General features: G+C 43.2%; 1 protein-coding gene across 2 annotated transcripts in view; it reads left to right on the forward strand.

Moving 5' to 3' along the window:
* Positions 1 to 21,905, forward strand: part of HERPUD2 (HERPUD family member 2) — a 33,154-nt gene that overhangs the window by 1,391 nt on the left and 9,858 nt on the right. For both annotated transcript variants that reach the window (XM_090050164.1, XM_090050163.1), the window contains exons 2-4: positions 9,486 to 9,563; positions 12,114 to 12,230; positions 15,492 to 15,649. In XM_090050164.1, the coding sequence (XP_089906290.1) occupies positions 9,486 to 9,563; positions 12,114 to 12,230; positions 15,492 to 15,649 (353 nt within the window). The remainder of the gene's footprint in view (positions 1 to 9,485; positions 9,564 to 12,113; positions 12,231 to 15,491; positions 15,650 to 21,905) is intronic.

The raw sequence follows: 21,905 nt of genomic DNA on the forward strand, positions 1-21,905 counted from the left end.
TAGTCACAATGGTGGGCACATCTGCTCTGCTTTCAGTTAAAGGCCAAGTTTGCACATTGTAAGAACCATAATGTGCAGGTGAAGCTAAGGGAAAGGAGACAAGATCGAAAGAGGTTATAGTTTGTTCTTAGCATTCAGCAAGCAGGTTTATTGCATGCATTTGCCGTGCAGAGCCACTGCCATTTTTCTTTGGCAAATGGTGGGTAAGGTGAAAGTTCTCTGGGGCAGAGACTACCTTTATCTTATCTGTGAATAGCACCCAATACAGTGGGAGAGACCTGCTTGTAATTCTGCCTGCTGCTTTGTCTTGCAGGTGCCTGACACACAACCTGTTTAATAATAACCTGTGAGCTTTGGCTGATTTTTCCAAAAGAAGTCTTTTCCTTAGTGGTAAAATAGCATTTTTCTGTTCTGAAAAAAAAACAACACTCCTACATTTTGAAGAAGAAATTAGTACTGAAGGGGGGAACTTTTATGTACATTTTAATCACAGGAGCAGATCACTTGTGTAGATACATGCTGCTTTGCTTTAACTGATCAAACAAAGTTGAGATGTTAGAATAGAAAATTCAGCTTGAGGCCAGATGTGCTTTTAGATGTTTGATAATACTGTATTGAAAGAGCGTATCGTCTTTAAACAAAATGAACAAATGTCTTCAATTGACTACAGGTTTTTTACCAGAATACACTTTTTAAAAGTATTTATACTTATATTGCCCAGTTGGAGCAATATAAGACTCTTCTGATTTCACTTGGTCAGAGAACTGAAATCAGTGTTTAAGGAAAGAGCTATGATGTGTAACAGTACAAGAAAACTTTAACATATATTGCATCATGTTGCTTTCAAGGGATGAGAAATTAATTTCAACTTCCCTGGTAAACACTCTTGTTGTGCAATACATTCTTTTTCAGTAGGTCTCTGGTTACCAAGAGACATAAATCTGGCAGACAAACTGCTGTTTTGAAGAAGATGGAGGCAGTGCTAATTTATTGATTTTAATTTCATTTTATTTTTATGAGAGAAGCTTGTATTTCACACACAGTAACAAATAGAAGTGTCAGCTGAAGTCGTCTTTACTACATATTTTAGTTTTAATTGTAGTTGAACATAAATTAAAGATTTTTAGATGGCAGTTCGTTTATCATGCTCTAAAGAGTGTAAGCATAGATTCACAGAAGTTTAGGGCTGGAAGGGACCTCATGAGATGATTGGGTCCAGCCCCCCTGCTCTGGGAAGGAAAGATGTACTGGGGGCCTTATATTAGGGGGCTTCTGTAAGTTGGGTAAAACTGGCAAACTTGTTTCCAATCAAACACTTCCAGGTCTTGTAGTGAGCTTAAAAGTTGGACATTAGGTTTTTTTTCAAGATTATCAGATTTATTGCACTTGTAGGAAAACTGTTTTTAAAATAACCCTGTGATACCATTTTGTCATTTGAACTTCTCTGGTCACTGAAGAAATATAATATTTAGAATTTTTTTATTAAAATGGCAGCAAAAAGGAGTGCATTAGTTTACAAATACTAAGAATGTGTGCGACAGTTTAGTTAGTAATGGATGGAAGAAGTCTACTGATTTGATTTAATCTTTTCAAAATGTCTTGGATAACTCCTGTAAATTAGTTTTCTATGCATCTGTATAGGTCAGTAGGGCTCAATCTACATCCTGTGGAACCTTGTCGTTTGGCCTGCAGGGCTCTGTGGGTCTGGAGATTCGGTGGTGGGGGACCAGCAGCAGGGTTGGGTTGGGCCACTAGGGATGTAGATCACTACTGCATAAGCAGTCAGTATACTTATTAATGGTAGGTATAGCGGTGTGCTCTCTCTGGGTGTACTATATATTAAGAAAATTCATTCAGAAAATTAGAAAAATATCAAAATAATAAATGCGAGTTTGGGCATCAAACTCATGAGTTTGCCTGTGTCTTGATTTTAATCCATGATTTAATTTTGGGTATTGTTGCATGTTGCTAAATGATGAAAAGCTAACCAAGCAGTTACCCTAGGGATGGCACAGACAAATGAGAACAGGACTCTGAGGCCTTATCTATATTAAAACAGTTATGCCTGTTTATCTAGAAACGTCTAATTAGATCATTAGTGCAAGCTTCTAATGTAAGTGTACTTACATTGGTTCAGTCAGGACTAAAATTAATTAATTCTACATTAGTAAATAGCTGAGTAAGCTAAACAAATTTAGGTGAAGATTAAGTTGGTTTATTTGTCTGGATTAGTGGCTAATATTTCTTAAATCTATTTAAATTGGTGAAGAATTGAGTAACAACTTTCCCAAGGGGTAAGTTTATTTGAAAAAAATTCTTGAAAAGCCAGCCCAGTTTTTCAAGGGTTGGCAGTTTTTAGATTCATATTGTGAAGCAGTGTGTGTACTACTTACCTGTTATATGAGTATTGGTATGAGTGGAAAAGGTGAGTTCTGAAATTCATAAAGGAACCCAGATTTGTTATTTCTCATTTCTTGTAATGTAGCGTTATTTACAAATGGCTGCTAACTGCCATAATTCATGTTAATGCAGTTTTTTCCCCTCCAATTTTAGTTTGCTTTTTGGAGCATGAATGAAGAATTTGGGAACATGTGGACAAAACATGAATTAGATGATGTACTTATTTACATAAACAGTCACTCTGAAATGACTTTTATTTCTCATCCTGGAACAGGGTGGGGCTGCTGTGCTTAAATTTTAAGAACGGCAAATTCTGTTACTTGGGAAAAAGTAGAAGATAAATTTTGTTTAGTTGATCTCCAGTTACTGCAAGATGGTATCCTTAAAACTGTCACTAATTTTAGCTATAAATAGCTTGCACCATATGTTGTAGAAAGTGTTTTGCTGGGGATAATAAGCCAGACAATACTGATGAAAAACGGCATTCCAATCTAATAGTTCAAATACTGCTTTTTCTTCAGAACTCAGTAAAAATATCTTCATGTTTCTTAAGACTGGAAAACTAAGCTCCAGTGGAAGAACTGCTGCATAAGATGTTTTTAATGTGGTTCATATTTGCCTTGACACGATGCAAATATTTTTTGTCCTGGTGTATGCTAATTAAGTGTTGTTGCATGTTTTTATTGGAGTGTCACTAGCCAGAAAATGTCAGATAACATTGAGGCACGTCTGAGGATCTGCTAGAGGCCTGTAAATTCCACTTAGGTGCTTAGAGTCTCAAAACTGCCCTGTAGGCATCACCATTTTTTGCTAGCAGTTTCGTAGATGTCCAATATGTTTTCTGTGCTTGTGACTAGAACAGCTTCAGGTACCGGGTTAGGGGTACACCAATAAAGATTTTCTTGGCCGATACAGATAGTTGATTATTAACCAGCCATATCAATTGATACCAGTCTGAAAACTGATTTATAGGAATACAGTTGGGCAGCTTGGAGAGCCAGTAAGTCTCTGAGGAGGGAAGGGACATGGGGGGCAGATCGCAGTGCCCATGGTGAGGGAGGGAGTGGGCCAGGACGGTGAATGGGACCCCGGAAGCAGGACAGAACCACAGGCAGCTTGGCCAAGGGGTGTGCAGGGGGGGAGGAACAGGGCAGGCTGAGTGTGTGGGGCAGGCGGGCCACAGCACTGAGGTGTGGCTGGGGGGAGGTGCTAAGGCAGATTCTGTGGTGGCTGTAGGCCCCCCCCCCCCCCCGCTCCCAACTCTTCCCTAGCACCGCCCCTACTTGAGGCACTCAGCTCTGCTGCCTTTCTCTTGGGAGCCTCCTGCTGTGGGGTGGGCAGGGGGCGTGCGGCCAGTGCTGGGTTGGTGGGTGCAGGTGGAACCATGACTGCCTTGGCAGGATCAGGTGGGGATCAGCCTGATATGGAGCGCCACCGGGGCTCCGGATCCAGTCAGTTGGCGAGCTAGATTTGGCCTGCATGCCATATTTTGCCCACCCCTGCGTTAGAGCATTGACCTAGGTTTTGATCCCTTCACTAAGGGTTCTGTCTGTATCTTACCAAATCACTATTTAATGTAAAATACACATGCAGTGATTAGCAACTGGGATGTAGGTCTCCCCATGCTTAAACAGTAGTTTAACTGTGCCATCTGGCCTGCAGAATTCCCCAGAGGTTTGGAAATGCCATTGAAGGGCAAGTAGTGCAGCAGTTAATGCAGCCACTGCTCCCTAACTACCAAATTTTTGGAGTCATGGGAAGCTCAGTGTGCTGAGTGAGATGGCTCCATGGGCCATATCCACCCCAAAATAATAGCTTGTATTCTGGGTGGTGGGAGATGTAATAAAGAACCCTGGTAGTGTAAAGTTCCTGAAGAAGGATACTGTTTAATCATTCAGAAGGCTAGTGGGATAGACAAACAACTTGCAGTTGCTTTTCTACATTTGAAGTGCTCTTTCCTGGTATTTAGAGATTTTCTTTCATATAGTGCTAAGGGACCTACAGTCTACTGTAGCTGCCTGACTGATAGAGCTATAAATAGGAGCTAGAATAAAAGCCTGTCTTTGGACTCTGTAAAACTCCAACCGGTGGACATCATAACTAGTCTACTGCTTAAATTGTGGTTCCACAGATCTCGCAAAATCAACCTAAAAAAATAGAATGTATATTATTCATATAAAACAGTTTTAGAACGTGCCAGTGCTTACTGCAATACCAAGACAACTGATTTGCATCTAAAATTATGTAACAATATCACTACAGTCATAGATCACATGATTGAGAGTTACTATCTGCTTGTAGTGACATAGACTAAAGGAAGGCTCCAGTCAGGAAGACAGTGTGAAATGTTTATTTAGCGCCATCTTTTAAGAAGTTAAATACAGTAGTTTGAAGATGATTGAAAATAAATTTTAAAAGCTAAGTACATTTCAGCTCAGGATTGCGTAGCACAGTTCCCTATAGGAACTTCACATTCAGGTGCTGGTAAATTGTTTTGTTCCTCTTGCAATATAACTGTACGTGCTGGTGGGGGAGAAACACCATTGATCACCATTTAGAGTCTTAATTGCATATAAAGTGAAAGGCTTCTGTAGAGGCTAAAGGTCAAAACAAAAAGCAAATGACAATGTCCTCTATGTTTAAAAGAAGCACTGAGAGCAGTTTAACAGGAAGAGAAGTTACATTTGAGCTAATGGAGGCATTCATTGCTGTCAGCATACTTTTGGAAAAAACTGGTAACCCAAAACTAAGGGAGTACTTCAACAAGCGTGTACCAAATGCTGTCAATTTTCCATATGTAAACCAACTTTGCCAGTGTTATCTGCTAGAAGTAATTGCTTTGCATGTTCAGTCTACAAAATCAGCACTGGCAGAATAATATTTCATTTCAGTTATAGCATATGAAGCAACAGATGCACAGGATAATTATGTTCTCCACATTTTATTTGTACCTGGGAGCTAGAAAGACCACAACCTGTCTGCTTTTCAAACAGAGCTGGTTCAGTTCATGTCTGTAAATTTTTTAACTGCAGCACAAGCTGTAATGAAGGCTGTTGTTAAGTGATGGCGTAGAATTTAACAAGGTCTCAGCATTTCTCTCTAATAATGCAGTGTAAATGTGGAAAATTTTCTCTGATGTGCTTCATGGAATGATGGTCCAGCACAATTCATGTTACGTGCAACGCATGATTCTTTTTTTAGGAAGTGATATCCGGTGCACGTTTTCCCCATATGGATACACTGGTTTTCTCTTTAAAAAAACATTTAAACATCGTTCAAGCAGAAAGAGAGTCCATGACTAATTGAAACAGAGACCTAACTGCAACTGTTTCACTTCTACCAGAACTAGTGCTTACAAGAAGGAATTTGTGGTTTAATGCAGTTCATTACCATGCAAAGAATATTAAGTACTACCAGCAGTTTGCGTGCAGTGAGCTTGAAATCACACCCTGCACACAGTGCTTGCTTAAACTACGTGATCTCTTAAAACAGGATAACATTGAAAATCAAGTTAAATTTGTGGCTGACAAAATGCAGTCCAGTTCGTGGAGCTTCTAGCATGGTTTGAGAGTCAGCAGGTTTTGATTCACAAAGCACGCAGCAAACTGATGGATTTGATCAATTGGGCTGAAGATACGACATCACAATAGCTTTCAGACTGTTCAGCTGAAAACCAGCACAAACAAGAACTGTTCCAAGCAGTAGCTGCAAAGTTAAATCAGTACCACAAGTATGATCAGTCACTTCCACTTCAATTTAAATAACCCACTGCCTACTTTTTTAATGCTGTTCGTATTTTTGATTTAAATAAGGTGCATTTTCTGAGTGTACCATTTCAGTGCATGGACAAGTCTTCGCATCGCAGAGGATGTCAGCTGCAACTGCTGGTAGATGCTGTATGCTAGTGTTTAACATCTATAATGGATTGTTTTTTATTAAACATAAATTAGTATTCCTAAACTTTTTGTACAGTGCTACATATAATTTACTTTCTGCTGAGTATAGTATATGTTTCTGCCAGTCAGCACTGAGGGGTGGGGCTGCTGGAGCACGTCCAGGAAATATCTGTGGAATTTGGTATTTGTACTGCGACCAACCGCAGAAGTTGTTTTAGTCTTACTGCAGTTTAAGTAGACTCTTAATCATAGTAAATGTGTGAATATGTTATGTTTGGGGCACTTTGCAATTCCCATATGTTTGAGAAGGAAGCCAGCAGTTGCAGCAAACTGTGGCATTGTGTTCTTCTCGAAGAGAGCAATCATTATATAGAGAAGCAGTGCAAAATAATTTAACCTCACTTCAGAAGGAACCCTGAATAAGTATTTTAATTAAACTGTAAGTCGTTACAATATCTAAAGGTAAACTATAATAAATAAACCAATAAAAATGGCAATCTATGGTATGTGGAGAGGACACTACTCCAGCTAACCTGTCCACTTTTAGGAGTGGGGGTAACCAATGGAATTAATGTTTATTATATCACTGATAAAAGCAAACACAGAAGTTAAGGTGCTAATAGAACAGAGATTAATAGGGAAAATGTCTCCAGTGTTTGCTGGAACAAAGCTTGGTTTGTGCATATATGGCCCATCCCTTTGTTATCGTTGATTTGGTGGCGGAGTGGATTTATAGCTTGGACCATTCAGTGCCACTGTGTTTGAATATGGTAAATCATAGGAACAGGAATGAAAAAGTAAAGCTTGTTAGGTAACACAGTCAGAACATTGTTTCTGTGGTACATAATCCAATTTTTTGCCTAATCATTTAAAATGTTTCTAGTGATAGCTGGTATATTGAAGAAGAAAAACCTTATATCAGCATTGGCTGTGGTACAAATCAATTTACTGGGGACTTCAAGAAAAGAAAAATGTGAGGTCTGGTGGGTGGGTGTGTCTTTTCCCCCCTCCCCCTCCCTTCCCCATTGTGCGCTGAGACAAGTAAAAACCTTCAAAGACTCTGTTGCCTGTAGAAATTTGGAGTTAGCAATGTTTGAAAATCTGAATAGTGATTTGAATGTGACTGTATGTGCAGCTGCAGGGGTTGCAGGCAGAAGATTACTGTTCAAAACCACCCAAAATGTTTTGGGGATTATTCAGTAAAGTAAAGAGAGAAATATGGCGTTCAGTATCAAAAATGGTAAAGTGTGAGAAGAGAGAATGTAAAAATGTAGCAAGCTTTTCTGTCTTTATCACCAAAGTATCAGTGGGCGCTTCTACACAAGATGTTTACTACACAGTAGGCTAATTAGCTGGGTAGTAGTGGTGCACCGATAAAATTTTTGGGGACCCATACTGATAGCCAATTTTTAAGGAGGCATATCAGCCAATACTGATCCGATTTCTGATTATAGCTGCATGCAGCTGGTAAGTCTGTTATGGTGAAAGGAGAGAGGGGAGGGAAGGGGCATGGGTGGGGGGCAGATCAACGCCCCCCACAGTGAGGGAGGGAGGGAGTGGGGCTGGGCCTGGGGTAGGTGCTGTCCGACCGCGGGGGATGTGGGACGGAGCCATGGCTCGTCCAAGGGGTGGGGGGAGGCAGCTCCTGCCGCTGCTCCTGCTGCTCATCTGGGAGGGGTGGGGGGGCCTCTGCCCCCAGTCTCTGCTGGGTGGGCAGCGGCAGTGCTGGAAGGAGGGCTATGTGGGGGCTGCAGCCACCCCATGTTTCGCCATAGCCCCTTCCCAGTACTGCCACACCACAGCGCTGCACAGCCTCCGACCTCAGCCTGCAGCTGCAGCCTGCCTAGTGCAGATCCACAGGCACATGTCCAGTGGCTCCCACCTCTCACCTAGGAGGGCAAGCCACTGGATGAGTAGTGCGCAGCAACTGGAGCCACGCCTGCCCCCCACGCTCCCTGGATGTAACGCGTCTCTGTCCCTCACCCCAGCCCCACTCCCTCCCTCATTGCAGGGGTGTTGATCTGCCCCTCCCCCCATGCCCCTTCTCTCCCCTTCCACCACAACAGACTTACCAGCTGCATGCAGTTCTCCATGCTGTCGGGCTGCGTGATGTGCTATGGCTGTGTGCATGCATGGGCATTTATCAGCCAAATTATCGGCCACATCAGGCCAATTTCCGATAAAGAAAATTGACTATATATCTGTGCTGATCTGATGCTGGACTGATGTATCAGTTTCTACTGGGTAGTAAATGTACATCTGTATGTGCACACCCCTGTTAGGCTGGAGTAAACTACAAAATTCCGCAGTAGTGCATGTGTCAGCACTGCCCCAGTCAGCACCTCCACAGCATGTTGAGCTGGGTAGGGAGCAGCCCTGGGTTGGCAGGCTGACCGCCTCCCCCTCCCCAACTCCCACCTCTGGGGCCCCATGCCAGCTGGGGCTATTCCAGTCCAGCACAATGTGCTGCAGTCCCGGGCATGCATGCAAACAGTGTGCCTGGGAGCAGTAAGCCCCAGAGTTTATTCATGTCCCCTAATTGCATGTTTAGACATGCCCAATACAATGCAAAAGACAAATTGTCTGCTTTTCAGATAATCTCAAAAGCAGCAGGATGGGGAGACCTTATATTCTTCCCTTATTGCAAATATTGCTTTTGTACAGCTTTTTATGTTAACTAAAAATAATGAAGCATCACAAAATAGGACTCTGTTTTAATTTTAATTTTAAAAAATGCACCATCCCTTTTTAGAACCTTTGGAAAGAAGAACTCCTGGTTCCAGTTTATGAAACCTCTCTTGACCTGTCTCAGGGACTTTCCACCCCTTTTTGTGGTTTGGATAGCTCTTTTGATTGCTTTTTAGGGATGGGAAAAGGATAAAGAGTACTGGATCCAAATGTCTTTGAAAAGAAAACAGTTTTCACATCGATTTATACTGTTGGGTTTTAATGAGGAGGATACAGTAAATGGCTTATTAGTAACGTGTCTTTGTGAAAGGTGGCACATCGTTTGTTATGTGCTATCAGAAATTTTATGAGAGACTTGAAATTACAAAGCCACTGAAATGCTTACAGGCTATCAGTAGGTAGTAGGAATTTGTAAAACATATTTGCATCTACAAATATTTTCCAGCTGTAACACTGGACAGCTGGAAGAAGCTAAATTCCTCTCTTTGTCTCATCTCCTAGTCTACAAAGGATCAGAGACTGGTGTATTCTGGCAGACTGCTTCCTGATCATCTGCAGCTGAAAGATGTTCTCAGAAAAGTAAGCTTTACCTCAAACCACCGCACGGGGAAATAGATCTCTTTGTATTAGCTTCTAGTCTCTCATTGTTTTATCTACATGTAGTATAAATATATTTAGGAACACTGATTTGGAAGTTACAATGTTTGTGTCTTCAGGGGATATGGTGTTGAGGGACTGCCACTAGTGGAGGAAGGGTAAATATTTTGGGTAAATTAGTAACTGATGTGATGTCTGGTAGAATCGCTGACTTTCCAAAAAAAAAAAAAAAAAAAAAAGGGCTCCAGTTCTACCTCCATTGTTTGGTGGTGGTTAGCAATTTTTTCAGCATATGAAGCTGAAGCTTTATGCACATTTAGTATAATGCAGAGTGTTGTTTTCATCTGAGGAAAAAAATGTTTCTGGAATTATATACTTTAATCCACAGCAGAACTCTTGACCAAGTAGTGGGAGTTCTGCATCCAGTTGGGCAGTGTATGGTCATTTACATGTACAAATCCAGAGCTGTATTTTTAACAAGTATTTATGCATGGTACAAGCCAGTCTTTTGGTGGTGCAGGGCTGGTCCATGGGCTGGATCAGGGCCCCATGCTGCCTGTCTTAGCCGTGTGCTGCCAGCTGGTTCTGGGCCTCATGCTGTCAGATCAGAGCTCTCTGCTGCCTCCCAGCTAACACCTGTATGCCTGGATCAGGCCAGGGCCGTTTCCACTGATGATCTAGTATGCTATCTGGCCCACGGGCTCCCCGTGAATATAGAAATTTGGCAGCAATGGAATGGCAATTACTGCTACTGCTCCCCAGCTGCTAATTTTTCAGAACTATAGGGACCCCTGTGGGCCAGATTGCATGGCTCTTTGGGCCATATCTAGTTGAGAACTTGTGGTATTAGCTCACTGCTGTTGTGGTTTTAACTCCTGGACATGTTTAACTCTTGCTGGCTGTCTTGCTAGTAAGGGTTTAATAATAGTTTTGATTAGATCGATACAAGTGTCTCCTGTTCTCTCCTTGTGTCGTGGTGTCTCGCTCCCCTTCCCCCCCCCCCAGCATGCCAATGGTTCACTTTTACTAAAAGTGAAAGATTTATGTGATTAAGTTATTAAGAAACCAGATGTTGAAGGGCAAACCTGAGTGTATCCTAGCATCAGGAGTCAAAATTCAAAGTTCTTGGTTTAGAGGGAATGGCTTGGCTAAGTACTTCTGACCAGCAGGAACTTAGTCAAATCAGAACAGTGGAGTGGTAATATACATCAGAGAGATCATTTTGTACTTGGAATCCTGAGGTTAATTTCTGACATCAGTTTGCACAAGAAGGAAAAGTGTTTAAAACATTCTTGATAATCTTGAACAAAAAACTACAATGTTGTATAGTGATTTGCGAACTATTTGCTATGTAGTACCTGAGCCATAGTGCATGTGAACTAACTTCTGTTGTTGGAATTTTTTGAAATCTTGAAATCAGCATGTTTTAGTAACTGCTTGCAGTTAAGATGAAACATAAATGACTATGAGGAGACACAATGCTGGGAAGTGTATAGAGATATAGTTTTTTTTCAAGCAGTAACCAAGAAAAAAGTGTTCATCTGCTTTTTGTGCTGAAACTTTATTTCTGTGGTTGCTGACTGGTAATAGCTGAAGGTCAGAATCACTGCTTTTGAGTCATGAAATGCTACAGTAGCCTGATGGCATACGGTTATATATGATAGGCTCTTACTCAGTATATATTGGGCTGCTTAAACAAATTCCAGTCCTATTCTTGTCTTGAAGAAAAATAATAAATATAAACTGACTCTTCCCCATTCTTTGTTTATTTGTCTGAATGTACGTGCATTTTAGCAACTATAGCTGTTATACATCTGTTCGTTTTACTTAAAGGAATTTTCATTCCTGGGTGACCACAGTTTGAAGATGTCTTTATCAGTCTAACTGAAAAAAAATAAAATCTGTATGAAAGGAAGGGAAATTTTATTATTCACTGCCTTCCCCTCCCAAAATCTGTGGATTCTCAGTTGCTTTAGTTTAAAAAAAAAAGACATCCAAGAAGCCTTGGTGATCTTTCATATTCTCTCTGCCTAACTGGCCATCTGTTCCTGTAATCAGATGAGCACTGGGTGAAGTTTTATTTGAATGCTTCTCTCTGTCATAGGCAGGCAAGGTACTTTGGGTAGATGTGATATCTTTCTTTATTAAACCAACTTAGTTCTTCGGGTAGATGTGGTATCTTTTATTAGAAATTAAGGAGTTGAGAGTAAGTTTTCTGTAGATGTTGTTCTGAAATAAAGTTTAGTCTCTTCTTTTCCAGTGTAGATTCCCATTGGTCTGACAAAGCCGCAGTTCTAAAGGAGGGAATAAGAAAAAAATTGTTGAAACTTTAAACACGACACTGCTTATTGGCATCATGATTTGCTGGGGGAATGCAATGTGTGTCAAAATGATCAGCTGATTAGATTTGTACAGTTGCTAATTGAGAGCTATACTACCTTATTAATTGTGAGTTTACTTTGAAACTGAGTTTGTTTACATGAAAAATTTTGAAATGCTGTTGCTTCAACTCTTCAATGTCTTTATCCATAGCAAGATGAATATCATATGGTTCATCTAGTATGTACTTCACGGACGCCCCCCAGTTCTCCAAAGCCCAGCACCAGTAGAGAGAGTCATGGAGCACCAACATCCAGCAGCAGCAACTCAGTAAGTTTTTCTTTCTTTGTATAAGACACAGTGTTGCGATTTATGAAGTTTATCAGGTTTCCTTTAACTCTTAATCTCACTGCAAAGCAGTACATTTAAAACACAGAATGTGGTTTGGAAACAGTCTGTTAACTGCTTTGTACAATTAATTGGGTTTTAAGGATATTTCAAGAACTAAAAAACAAAGTAGCTCTGTTTTGGTTAAATGATGGAATTTGATTTTGAAGATGTTTGTTTTTATGTATAATGGAAATCTTTTTCCCCTTGGAATATGAAATTGGGAGTTTCTTTATTTGGCTTCAACAGAAAGACAGTTCTCATAATAGTCTGCTTCAGTCTGGCTCTTCCCAATAGGTGGGAGCATCCCTTTTTTTCAGGAGACCTTTAAGGTTAGCGGGGAAAGAATGTAAACAAATATACCTTCAGCGGGCGTGTCAAGATGAGGTCTCACGTGCCTCTTGCAGCGTCCAAAACCCCTTTGAAACGCTGCAAGAGGCATGCATGGGAACGGGAAAAGGTTCCCCCCACTGCAAGTTTGCAGCATGAGAGGAAAATTAGACCCAGGGATCAAAAAAAAATGGAGCAAAAAAAAGCAGGGCAGGGCATGGTCCCGGACCTTGTCCTGAGGCAACTGGAGGCTGGGTCCTCCACAGAGATGCTCTACTAACAGCCAGAGTGTCTCTGTGGTTGGCCCTCGCCCTGGTGCTGAAACACGCTGCCTGCCCCAGCGGGGGGTGACAGCCCCAGCGGCCCTAGCTTGGGTCCCACTGCCCTGGGGGGAGGCTCTGCCAGGAGGCCCCAGAGGCCCCCCCCAGCCCCTGCTTCTGTGGTGAGTAGAGGCTTTTGGGGTTTTTTTACCTGCTGGAGATTGGGGCTTGGGGTGCAAGCAGGGGGTGAGGCCAGGCAGAGCAGCCATTGGGGTCTGGGGGAGCGGGGGATGGGGTTGGGTGGGGCAGCCTTCGGGTGGGGAGGAGGGTGCTGTAGGAGCCAGCAGGGGTTGGGACCAGGCAGGACAGCAATCTGGGAAGCTGGGGGAGTAAGTGGGGGGTGGGGCATGTGGGCCCTGCAGGGGATGGGTGGTACCCCCTGAAGGGGCTGTTTGGCTCCTGGTGGGGAGCTTTGGCCCCCAGTAGTGGGGCTGTAGCCCCCAGTGGGGGGGTCTGAAAACATATAGGTATTTAGAATTAATTTTATTATGATGATACAGACACTGTCATGCTTCCAAATCACTTAACACTGTAAATATAGCAATAAAACATTGCCCAACTGATCTCCCTCTCTCTGTGTATATATAGTGGTCTTTTTGTTTTAATTGTGAAGGAACATGGATTTCAGGGTATTTTACAGAGTGACTTTGGGATTTCTTTATCGGGGATTTTTCAGTTTTCCAATAGGGAACACTGGGGAGGCCATTGGCAGGACTCTACCTGCTCAGAGCTGGCACCTTGGACCCAGTTGGCTGTGGCTGACCTCCTGGCCAGCTGGTGCCAGGAGGACATGCTATGACAGTTTGAAGCAGGCCAGCACACTGGGAACATCTGGGCAATAGCTGTCCAGATGGCCAGGCAGGGACATATATGGCAGTAGTGCTGCACAAAGGCCAGCACTGCAGCCACAGCCCACTGGCAGTTGGCTCAGAGGGGCAGATGCCTCTACTGGCCATGCAGTCCCCATCCAGGTCTGGCGGGTGAGCAGCAGGTCACAGCCAGGCAACAGCCCCCACTGCCAGACTGCTGCAGTGGGTAAGGGTGCAGGGAACTCTCAGGGCTGCTTCAGCAGTCCGTCTGGTACAAAGGGTAGTGTCCCCAGGTACCAATTGGCTGGGCCCCAGAAGTTCCTGAGAGTGAGTAGCCCTGAGCTACTTGCCAGGGCAGCTTTTTATACTGATGGGGCCAGGACAGGGTGGTTTTTTTATACAGCTGGGGACAACACAGGTACTGGCCCCAGGCTCTAGCTCCCCCTGGCTGCAGATCCAGGAGGAGCCAGGCAAGGTTATTTTGCCCCAAGTGGCACAATTTACCCCACACCAAAGTGTATATTCAGGCACGTGCTGAGGCAAAAAGCCCTGGCTCCAATTTGCACTGCTTCTATTTGAGCTGCTACAAGCGCACGTGCTTGCATGTGTGGACGCGCCTAGTGTGTGTCACTTGTTCCCTTAACTGCCAGTAAGAAAATAGCAGGAGTGTTATAGCTGTGGTGGTTCAAGGGATATGGAATATGCAGGAACCAGGATTTGTTTGGTAATACCTTTTTTTATTAAACCAGCTATAAAGTTGGGAGAGAGATTAGACAAACTTTTGGGACCAAAATGACCTTCCTTGCAGCTTGTCTAATCTCTCAACTGTGGTTGCTCCTAATAAAGGATATTATCAAACAAATCTGAGTAAGCAAGACAATGCACTTCTATAGTGATCAGCTATTTTCTTTATTCTCCCCTCCTCTCTGAGGCCAGGTTTTTGTCTTTGACGTATCTGCATTTAACCCATGTGTTATAACCTCAACCAGATTGTCATGTAGCTCTAGATAGCTTGATCAGTGCTTGAATGCTGTTGTAAACTTTTCTCATTAGAGGTTCTACATTTGTTACTACTTATATTTGAAATACCATAAAACTATTGCAGAGGAAACCTAGAATTATAAACAGTGCATGTGACTCAAATGCATTTTTTTTGGATCAAGTTAATATACAGTAGTAAATTCCTAATCTGCTTGTGGGGGGAAGGAGAGGGAGAGGACATGTAAAAATCCATTCTTTTTTTAAATACCTGTCCCCCCTCCCCCCTCCATTCTTCCATTATTTCCTTTAGTACATAAAACTCTTTTCCTCTTTCAGACATATGTGATAAGCATGTTTATGTTCACTTACAGCTATGTAAAGAATGTGCTGCTAAGTCAGTAACTTCTGCACTCTGGAGTTATTGTTGAAGGGGATTTTTGCTATATAGATGCTGTTTTTTAATGCCTACTGTTACAGTTTGGTATTTATCAAAGATAACTATCATACATTTATTACGAATTCTCCTGGTGGCTGGCTATTGTGGAACATTTTTCCACCTGCCTTATAAATTCCTGGGTGATTTTTAATTCTTCTGTACAGCAGTGAGACCAAGTCTGTAAGTGTTTCTTTTTGTCATGTCTGCTAAATATTTTTGCAGTGAAAGAAAATACTCATTTGAGTAATAACATACCTATAGTGCTTAAAGTTCTGAATCTTGTAAGTGTGATGAAAAAGATTAAAGGAAGTTGTGCTTGTATTTTAAGAACTCTGAACATTCAGGATCAACTACTCCATCACCCACAAGTCAAGAAACATCATCTGTGTCTCTGAATACTAGTTCTGATGGGGTGAGGCATCGCAGTCTTCTACAAGCACAAAGCCATCCTGTGCAAAGCCACCAGTTTCCATATTTAAGGCAAGGGTAAGTGAAATGGGCGTAGTAATTAATATCTTGCTATGTTTAAGTACCGTTTTCAGTTTTAGATTTTCAGTTGAATATTCGGCCACTCCTTGGTCTAGCACAGTAGTTCTCAACCTTCTTTGACTTGAGGCACTTCTCTGTAACTTTTGTGGATTGAGCAGCACCCCATTTCAAGACCTAAGTTATTACAGTGCTTACCTCTCTATAGAGAAGCCAAGTAGTGGGGGCAGGTAGTAGCTAGGCAGAAATGAGCCCGAGTCTGCACTTACCTCCTCATACCTTAAGGCACCTTCAAAAGATCTAGTGGTACCCCAGAGATGCCTACCACCCTGATTTGAGAATCACTGGTCTAGGCAGTGGTTTGTACTTAATATGTTTTTCAGAATTCATCAGGAAGCAACAATAGCACTTAGAAATATTTTATGTCTTATTTGCTAGTTTTGCTGATATTTGGTTACTGAGTAAGCAGTATCAACATTTCATTTCATATTTTCTTTCTTTTTCCCTTACCATTGCTGCTGTTCTGTTCTATTGTTGTATGGTATAGCTGTAATATCATATTTCAGCCAGAAGATGTGTCCCCAGGCATCAGATGACTTTTTCTCTTCCTAATCAGTTAACCATCAGGGTTAAATTATTAAAAGAATGGTATTGAACTTTTATTTTTTTTTATGGCCTGTGCATATACATAGAAACCATTTGATGGCTCTGTTCTTGTCCAGATTTGATCAGATTGCATAAGTAATTCTCAAATAGCCTCTTATAGCTCTTATTTACGGTATGTGTTTTAGAAATGTACAGCAGACCTTAACAGACTTCCTTCAGATCCTAGAACAATCATTCTTGAATTTTTAGGCTTCAAGCAACTCTTAGTTTTCATTTTTCCCTGAGTTTTCACACTATTTTTGGCTATGGAAAGATAATAGAGCAATTCTTGTCTTGCAAAGAACTCAGACCACAACAGGTCAGAATGCTTTTAACGTACTAGTAAAATGTATAGTCTGCATAGCTTTTAACTTTGCCTCTTACACATGCATCTTATTCATTTTTTCTTTTCCTTTCTGTCCGAAGAGAAAAATAATTGTGTTTATGATTATATAGGTCCTCAGTGAACACTTTCATTATTTTTTATAAATGCAAAATAAAAAAAAAAGGTTTGTCAGTTATCGGATTGGCATTGGCCAAGATGGTTGATTTAATCATTGGCTGTCAGCATCAGCCAAGAAAATCTTTATTGGTACACCGCTGACAAACCCACAGACAAATACCTCCTGCCTCAAGAGCTTGCCATCCAAGATGAGAGAACATACAGACCACTACACAGATGAGGGATGTATATGGCAATGACAGTACTTATCAGCATGGGGACAACATACCAGACAGTAACCATTGTTTGTAGGCTTGGTAATAGAAATGAGTTAAGGAGAAATTTGAAGTCGGACATTGAGCTGGCCTATTTATAGGGTGTTCCTGTGTTGCACAGTGGAGTATATAAAGTATATGTTGGAAAAATGAGAAAAGGGCAGTGCAAGTATACACCAGAGAGACCTAGACAAACTGGAAAATTAAACCAAAGGACATCTCATGAGGTTCAATAAGGAGAAATAAAAAGTCCTGCGTTTAGGGTGGAACAGTCCCATGCACTGGTACAGGCTGGGGACCGACTGGCTAAGCAGCAGCTCTGCAGAAAAGGACCTGGGGGTTACAGTGGACAGTAAGCTGAATATGAGCAAACAGTGTACCCGTGTTGTAAAGAGCTATAAGAGGCATACTGGGCTGCATTAGCAGGAATGTTGCCAGCACTGATTCTTTCCCCCTGCTTTCCTACTGGTGAGGCTACATCTGGAGTACTGTGAACAGTTTTGGGCCCCCCACTACAGAAAGGATGTAGACACCTGGGAGAGAGTCCAATGAAGGGCAACACAAATGGATAGGATGCTGGGGCACATGACTTCCGAGGAGAAGCTGAGGGAACTGAACTTATTTAGTCTGGCAGAGAAAACTGAGGTGGGACTTAATAGCAGCCTTCAACTACCTGAAAAGTGGTTCTGAAGGGGCTGGAGTAGACTGTTCTTAGTGATGGCAGAACGAGGACCAATGGTCTCAAGTAGCAGCAAAGGAAGTTTAGGTTAGATATTAGAAAAAGCTTACTCGCCAGAAGGGTAGTTAAGCACTGGAATAGGCTATCCAGAGAGGGCCTAGTTGGGGATGGTCCTGCTTTGAGCAGAGGGTTGGACTAGATGACCTCCTGAGGTCCCTTTCAACCATAATTTTTCTAAGTTTGTATGAACTTAAGTGGAAAGAAGCAGTGAGATTTTTATCACAGCTTGGGAAAGATGACCTATACTGCTAGATCAAATGTAAATCTGATTCAGCTTAAACCAGCAAGGGGCAGATATTGCATAAGTCAGTTTGAGCCAAATCAGCTAAGTCTGATACTACATTCAACTAGGTTTATTTCAAACCAGTTTCTGCCATTTTCAAAGTGGTTTATGTGCACTGAACATCTGTTCTGTTACAGGTTTAAACCAGTTTCATAGTTTTTTAGGGTTGGAAGGGACCTGAACAGATCATCAAGTCCAGCCCTCTGCCCTGGGTAGGAACGAGCACTGGGATCATAATACCCCAGCCAGATATCTATCCAACTTCCTCTTGAAGACTCCCAAGGTAGGGGAGAGCACCACCTCGCTTGGGAGCCCATTCCAGAGCCTGATGGCACTAACTGTAAAGTAATGCCTCCTGATATCAAGCCCAAACCCTACTCTCAATCAATTTGTGGCCATTGTTTCTTGTTATCCCAGGTGGTGCCCAGGGGAACAGAGCCTCACCTATTTTCTGCTCGGCCCCCTGGTGGGTTTATAGTTGGCCACCAGATCCCCTCTCAGTCTTCTCTTGTGAAGGCTGAATAGATTCAAACCCTTTAGTCTATCTTTGTAGGGCCTGGCCTGCTGCCCTCTGACAATGTGAGTGGCCCTCCTCTGGACCCTCTCAGAGTTAGCCACATGCCTCTTGAAGTGCAGCATCCAGAACTGGATGCAGTACTCCAACTGCGGCCTGACCAGGGCCGCATAGAGGGGAAGGATCACCTCCCTGGACCTGCTTGTGATGCACCTGTAGATGCCCGACAAGGTGCGGTTAGCCTTACTGACTGCTTCCTCATGTTGGCGGCTCATGTCCATCCTGGAGTCAACAATGACTCCAAGATCTCTTTCAGCCACTCTGTTGTTGAGGAGGGTGTTCCCCGGCCTGTAAATATGTTGCAGATTCCATCTTCCTAGATGCAGCACCGTGTACTTGTCTGCGTTGATTTCCATTCTAGTCTCATCCACCCGCCTCTGTAACCTGTCTAGATTTAGCTGGATTCTGTCCCTCCCCTCCAGTGTGCCCACTTCTCTCCACATCCTTGTGTCATCAGCGAATTTGGACAGCGTGCTCTCCACACCCACCTCCGAGTCACTGATAAAGATGTTGAATAGCACAGGCCCAAGGACCAAACCCTGGGGAACTCTGCTACCCACATCCCTCCAAGTTGAAAATGACCCATCCACCACTACTCTCTGGGTATGACCATCTAGCCAATTTGCCACCCATCTGCATGTGTAGGCATCCATGCCGCAATTACCTGTTTTTTTATGAGAATGGGGTGAGAACAGTGTCAAAGGCCTTCTTGAAGTCCAGGTAGATAACATCTACCTTGGTGCCCACATCCAAGGACTTTGTGACTTGGTCGTAAAAGGAAACAAGATTAGTCAGGCAGGATCTGCTTGCAGTGAACCTGTGTTTGTTGCCCCTGAGCATTACCTCTCTTGCTGAGCCCCTGCAGATGTGCTCTTTGATAATTTTCGCAAAAGTCTTCCCAAGGACCAACTGGCCTATAGTTACCCGGATCCTCTTTTCTTCCTTTCTTGTAAATGTGGACCACATTAGCCCTTTTCCAGTCCTCTGGCCAGAGCACCATGTGCACTCATACAGCCATGCCAGGGGCCCTGCTATGACCTCCACCAATTCCCTCAGTGGACTTGGGTGAAGAGCATCTAGACCTGCTGATTTAAACATGTCCAGCCCTTCCAAAAGTTCCCTAACTATATCGTCCCTGATCCTAGTCATGGCGTTGTGTCCCCTGAGCCTGTCTGTAATCCTAGTGAGGGAGTTGTCTCGGTCCCTGCTCAGAAATATGGAGGCAAAGAACTCATTGAAGAGATCAGCTTTTTTCTTTGCTGCAATCACCAGATTGCCAAGCCTGTCCTATAGGGGCCTCACATTACTTGGTGCCTTTGTCAAATACATAGGGAGTAAGAAAAAGGACTTTTTGTTATCCTTAATTTTGGTTGCCAGCCCTAGTTCCATCTCTGCCTTGGCCTTCCTAACAGCCTCCCTGCAGTCAGGAGCGACAGAGGTGTAATCCTCCTTGGTGATAGCTCCTTGCTTTCACTGATTGTATGCCACCTTTTTTGCCTTCAGGCCCTCTTGGGTGCCTTTACTGAGCCAAGGGGGCTTTTTAACTTTCTTGCCCCCTTTGGTTCACGTTGGGACTGACTCCCTCTGAGCACGGAGGATCGTCTTTTTTAGAAACAACCACCCGTCCTGGACTCCCATCTCATTGAGGCTCTGAGTCCCCAGTGTCTCTCTTACTAATCTCTGTAGCTCATTGAAGTTGGTCCTCCTGAAGTCAAGGACTTTTGCCTAAGTGCTTGCTTTCACCATCCTGTGCCAGATAGTAAATTCCAGCAGATAATGGTTGCTAACGCCTAGGTATCTGAGCACCTGCAGATCCCTGGCCAGGTCATCCTGTGGCAAGGACCAAGTCCAGCAAGGCATTTCTTGTGGTGGGATTGTGTACCTCCTGGATTAGGTGGAGGTTCTCTATGCAGGATAAAAACCTACGTGAGCATTCAGACCTGGCTGACTGATCCTCCCAGCAGATGTCTGGGTAGTTTAGGTCATCCATGACAACCACATCCCTTGTCCTTACAGCCTCCGTGAACTGACCTGAAAATTCCAGGTCCAGTTCATCCCCCTGGTGAGGCAGCCTGTAGTAGACACCCACTATCAAGTCCCTTTCCCCATGATCCCTTTGCATTCTAACCCAGAGCGCATCAGTTTGCCCCTCTTCTGAACCCATGCTGATAATTGAGGATGTGTACTGCTCTTTAACAGAGAGCACTACCCCCATCCCCCTTTTTTCCTTACTCTGTCCCATCTATACAACCTGTAGCCCTCGATGTCTACTACTCAGTTGTGGGTAGAATCCCACCAGGCTTCTGTAAGCCCAACCAGGTCTGGGTTTTTGCTAGCTAGCAGGAGGACGAGTTCCTCCTGCTTATTCCCCATGCTTCTAGCATTTGTGTAGAGGCAGTTGAGATCTCCTGTGGATGTTCATGCTGCCCTCTTGTTCTCAGGCTTGCCTGAGCCCTTGTCACTTACCTGTGTTGTTCCTGCTTGCATCACCTGGCTTGACATCAGAGTGTCCTCCTGCACTTCTGCATCCTCATCCCCTGATGAACCTAGTTTAAAGCTCACTGTACGAGATCAGCCAACCTGGAAGAGAAAATACGCTTACCTTTTGGGGAGAGATGTAGCCCATCCTGCCTTAGCATGTCTTCTGTGCGGAAGTGTGGGTCATGGTTGAAGAATCCAAAGCCCGCCTGGTAGTACCAGCTCCGAAACCGCTGGTTGACCTCTCCGATGCAGGCCTTGTGGTGCTGTCTGCATCTGCTCACCGGAAGAACAGATGAGAGAACTACTTGTGCTCCTGTCTTCCTAAGCTTGTCCCCCAGAGCCTTGTAGTCTCTCATGATGTGCTCCAAACTACTCCTGGTCGCGTCATTAGTGCCCACATGGATGGTACTACGATCACTTAAACTGGTTTATGTGTAATGTCATTCCCTAGCCTAAGTGTTGCTCACATTCTTTATACAACTCTCCTATTATTGTTGCTTTTGGGATTCATGAATTGAAGCTAGTGTATAGCTTTAACCCCAGGACAATAAAAATGTAATTCAGCTGTCTCCATAGAATACTTACCAATTCTACAGTAGAACTACAAATATCTGGGACAGGTGTTGCTGGTTGCCAGTTGCTTCAAACATCACTGCCTTTGCCATATACTTTGTTTGCAAGCTATAATTGGTTCCCAAACATTCTTAACAACATGCTCTAAACAAATGAGGGGTTGAAAAATATCTCTGACTGTTAGCTAGTGTGAGAACTACCCGTGCTTTCTTGTTCCACTGATGCTTAACACGTCACCACTCCC

The sequence above is a fragment of the Crocodylus siamensis genome, chromosome 5 (genome assembly GCF_052110815.1).
Source record: "Crocodylus siamensis isolate JL-2025a chromosome 5, ASM5211081v1, whole genome shotgun sequence".
In the NCBI taxonomy this organism is placed as follows: Eukaryota; Metazoa; Chordata; order Crocodylia; family Crocodylidae; genus Crocodylus; species Crocodylus siamensis.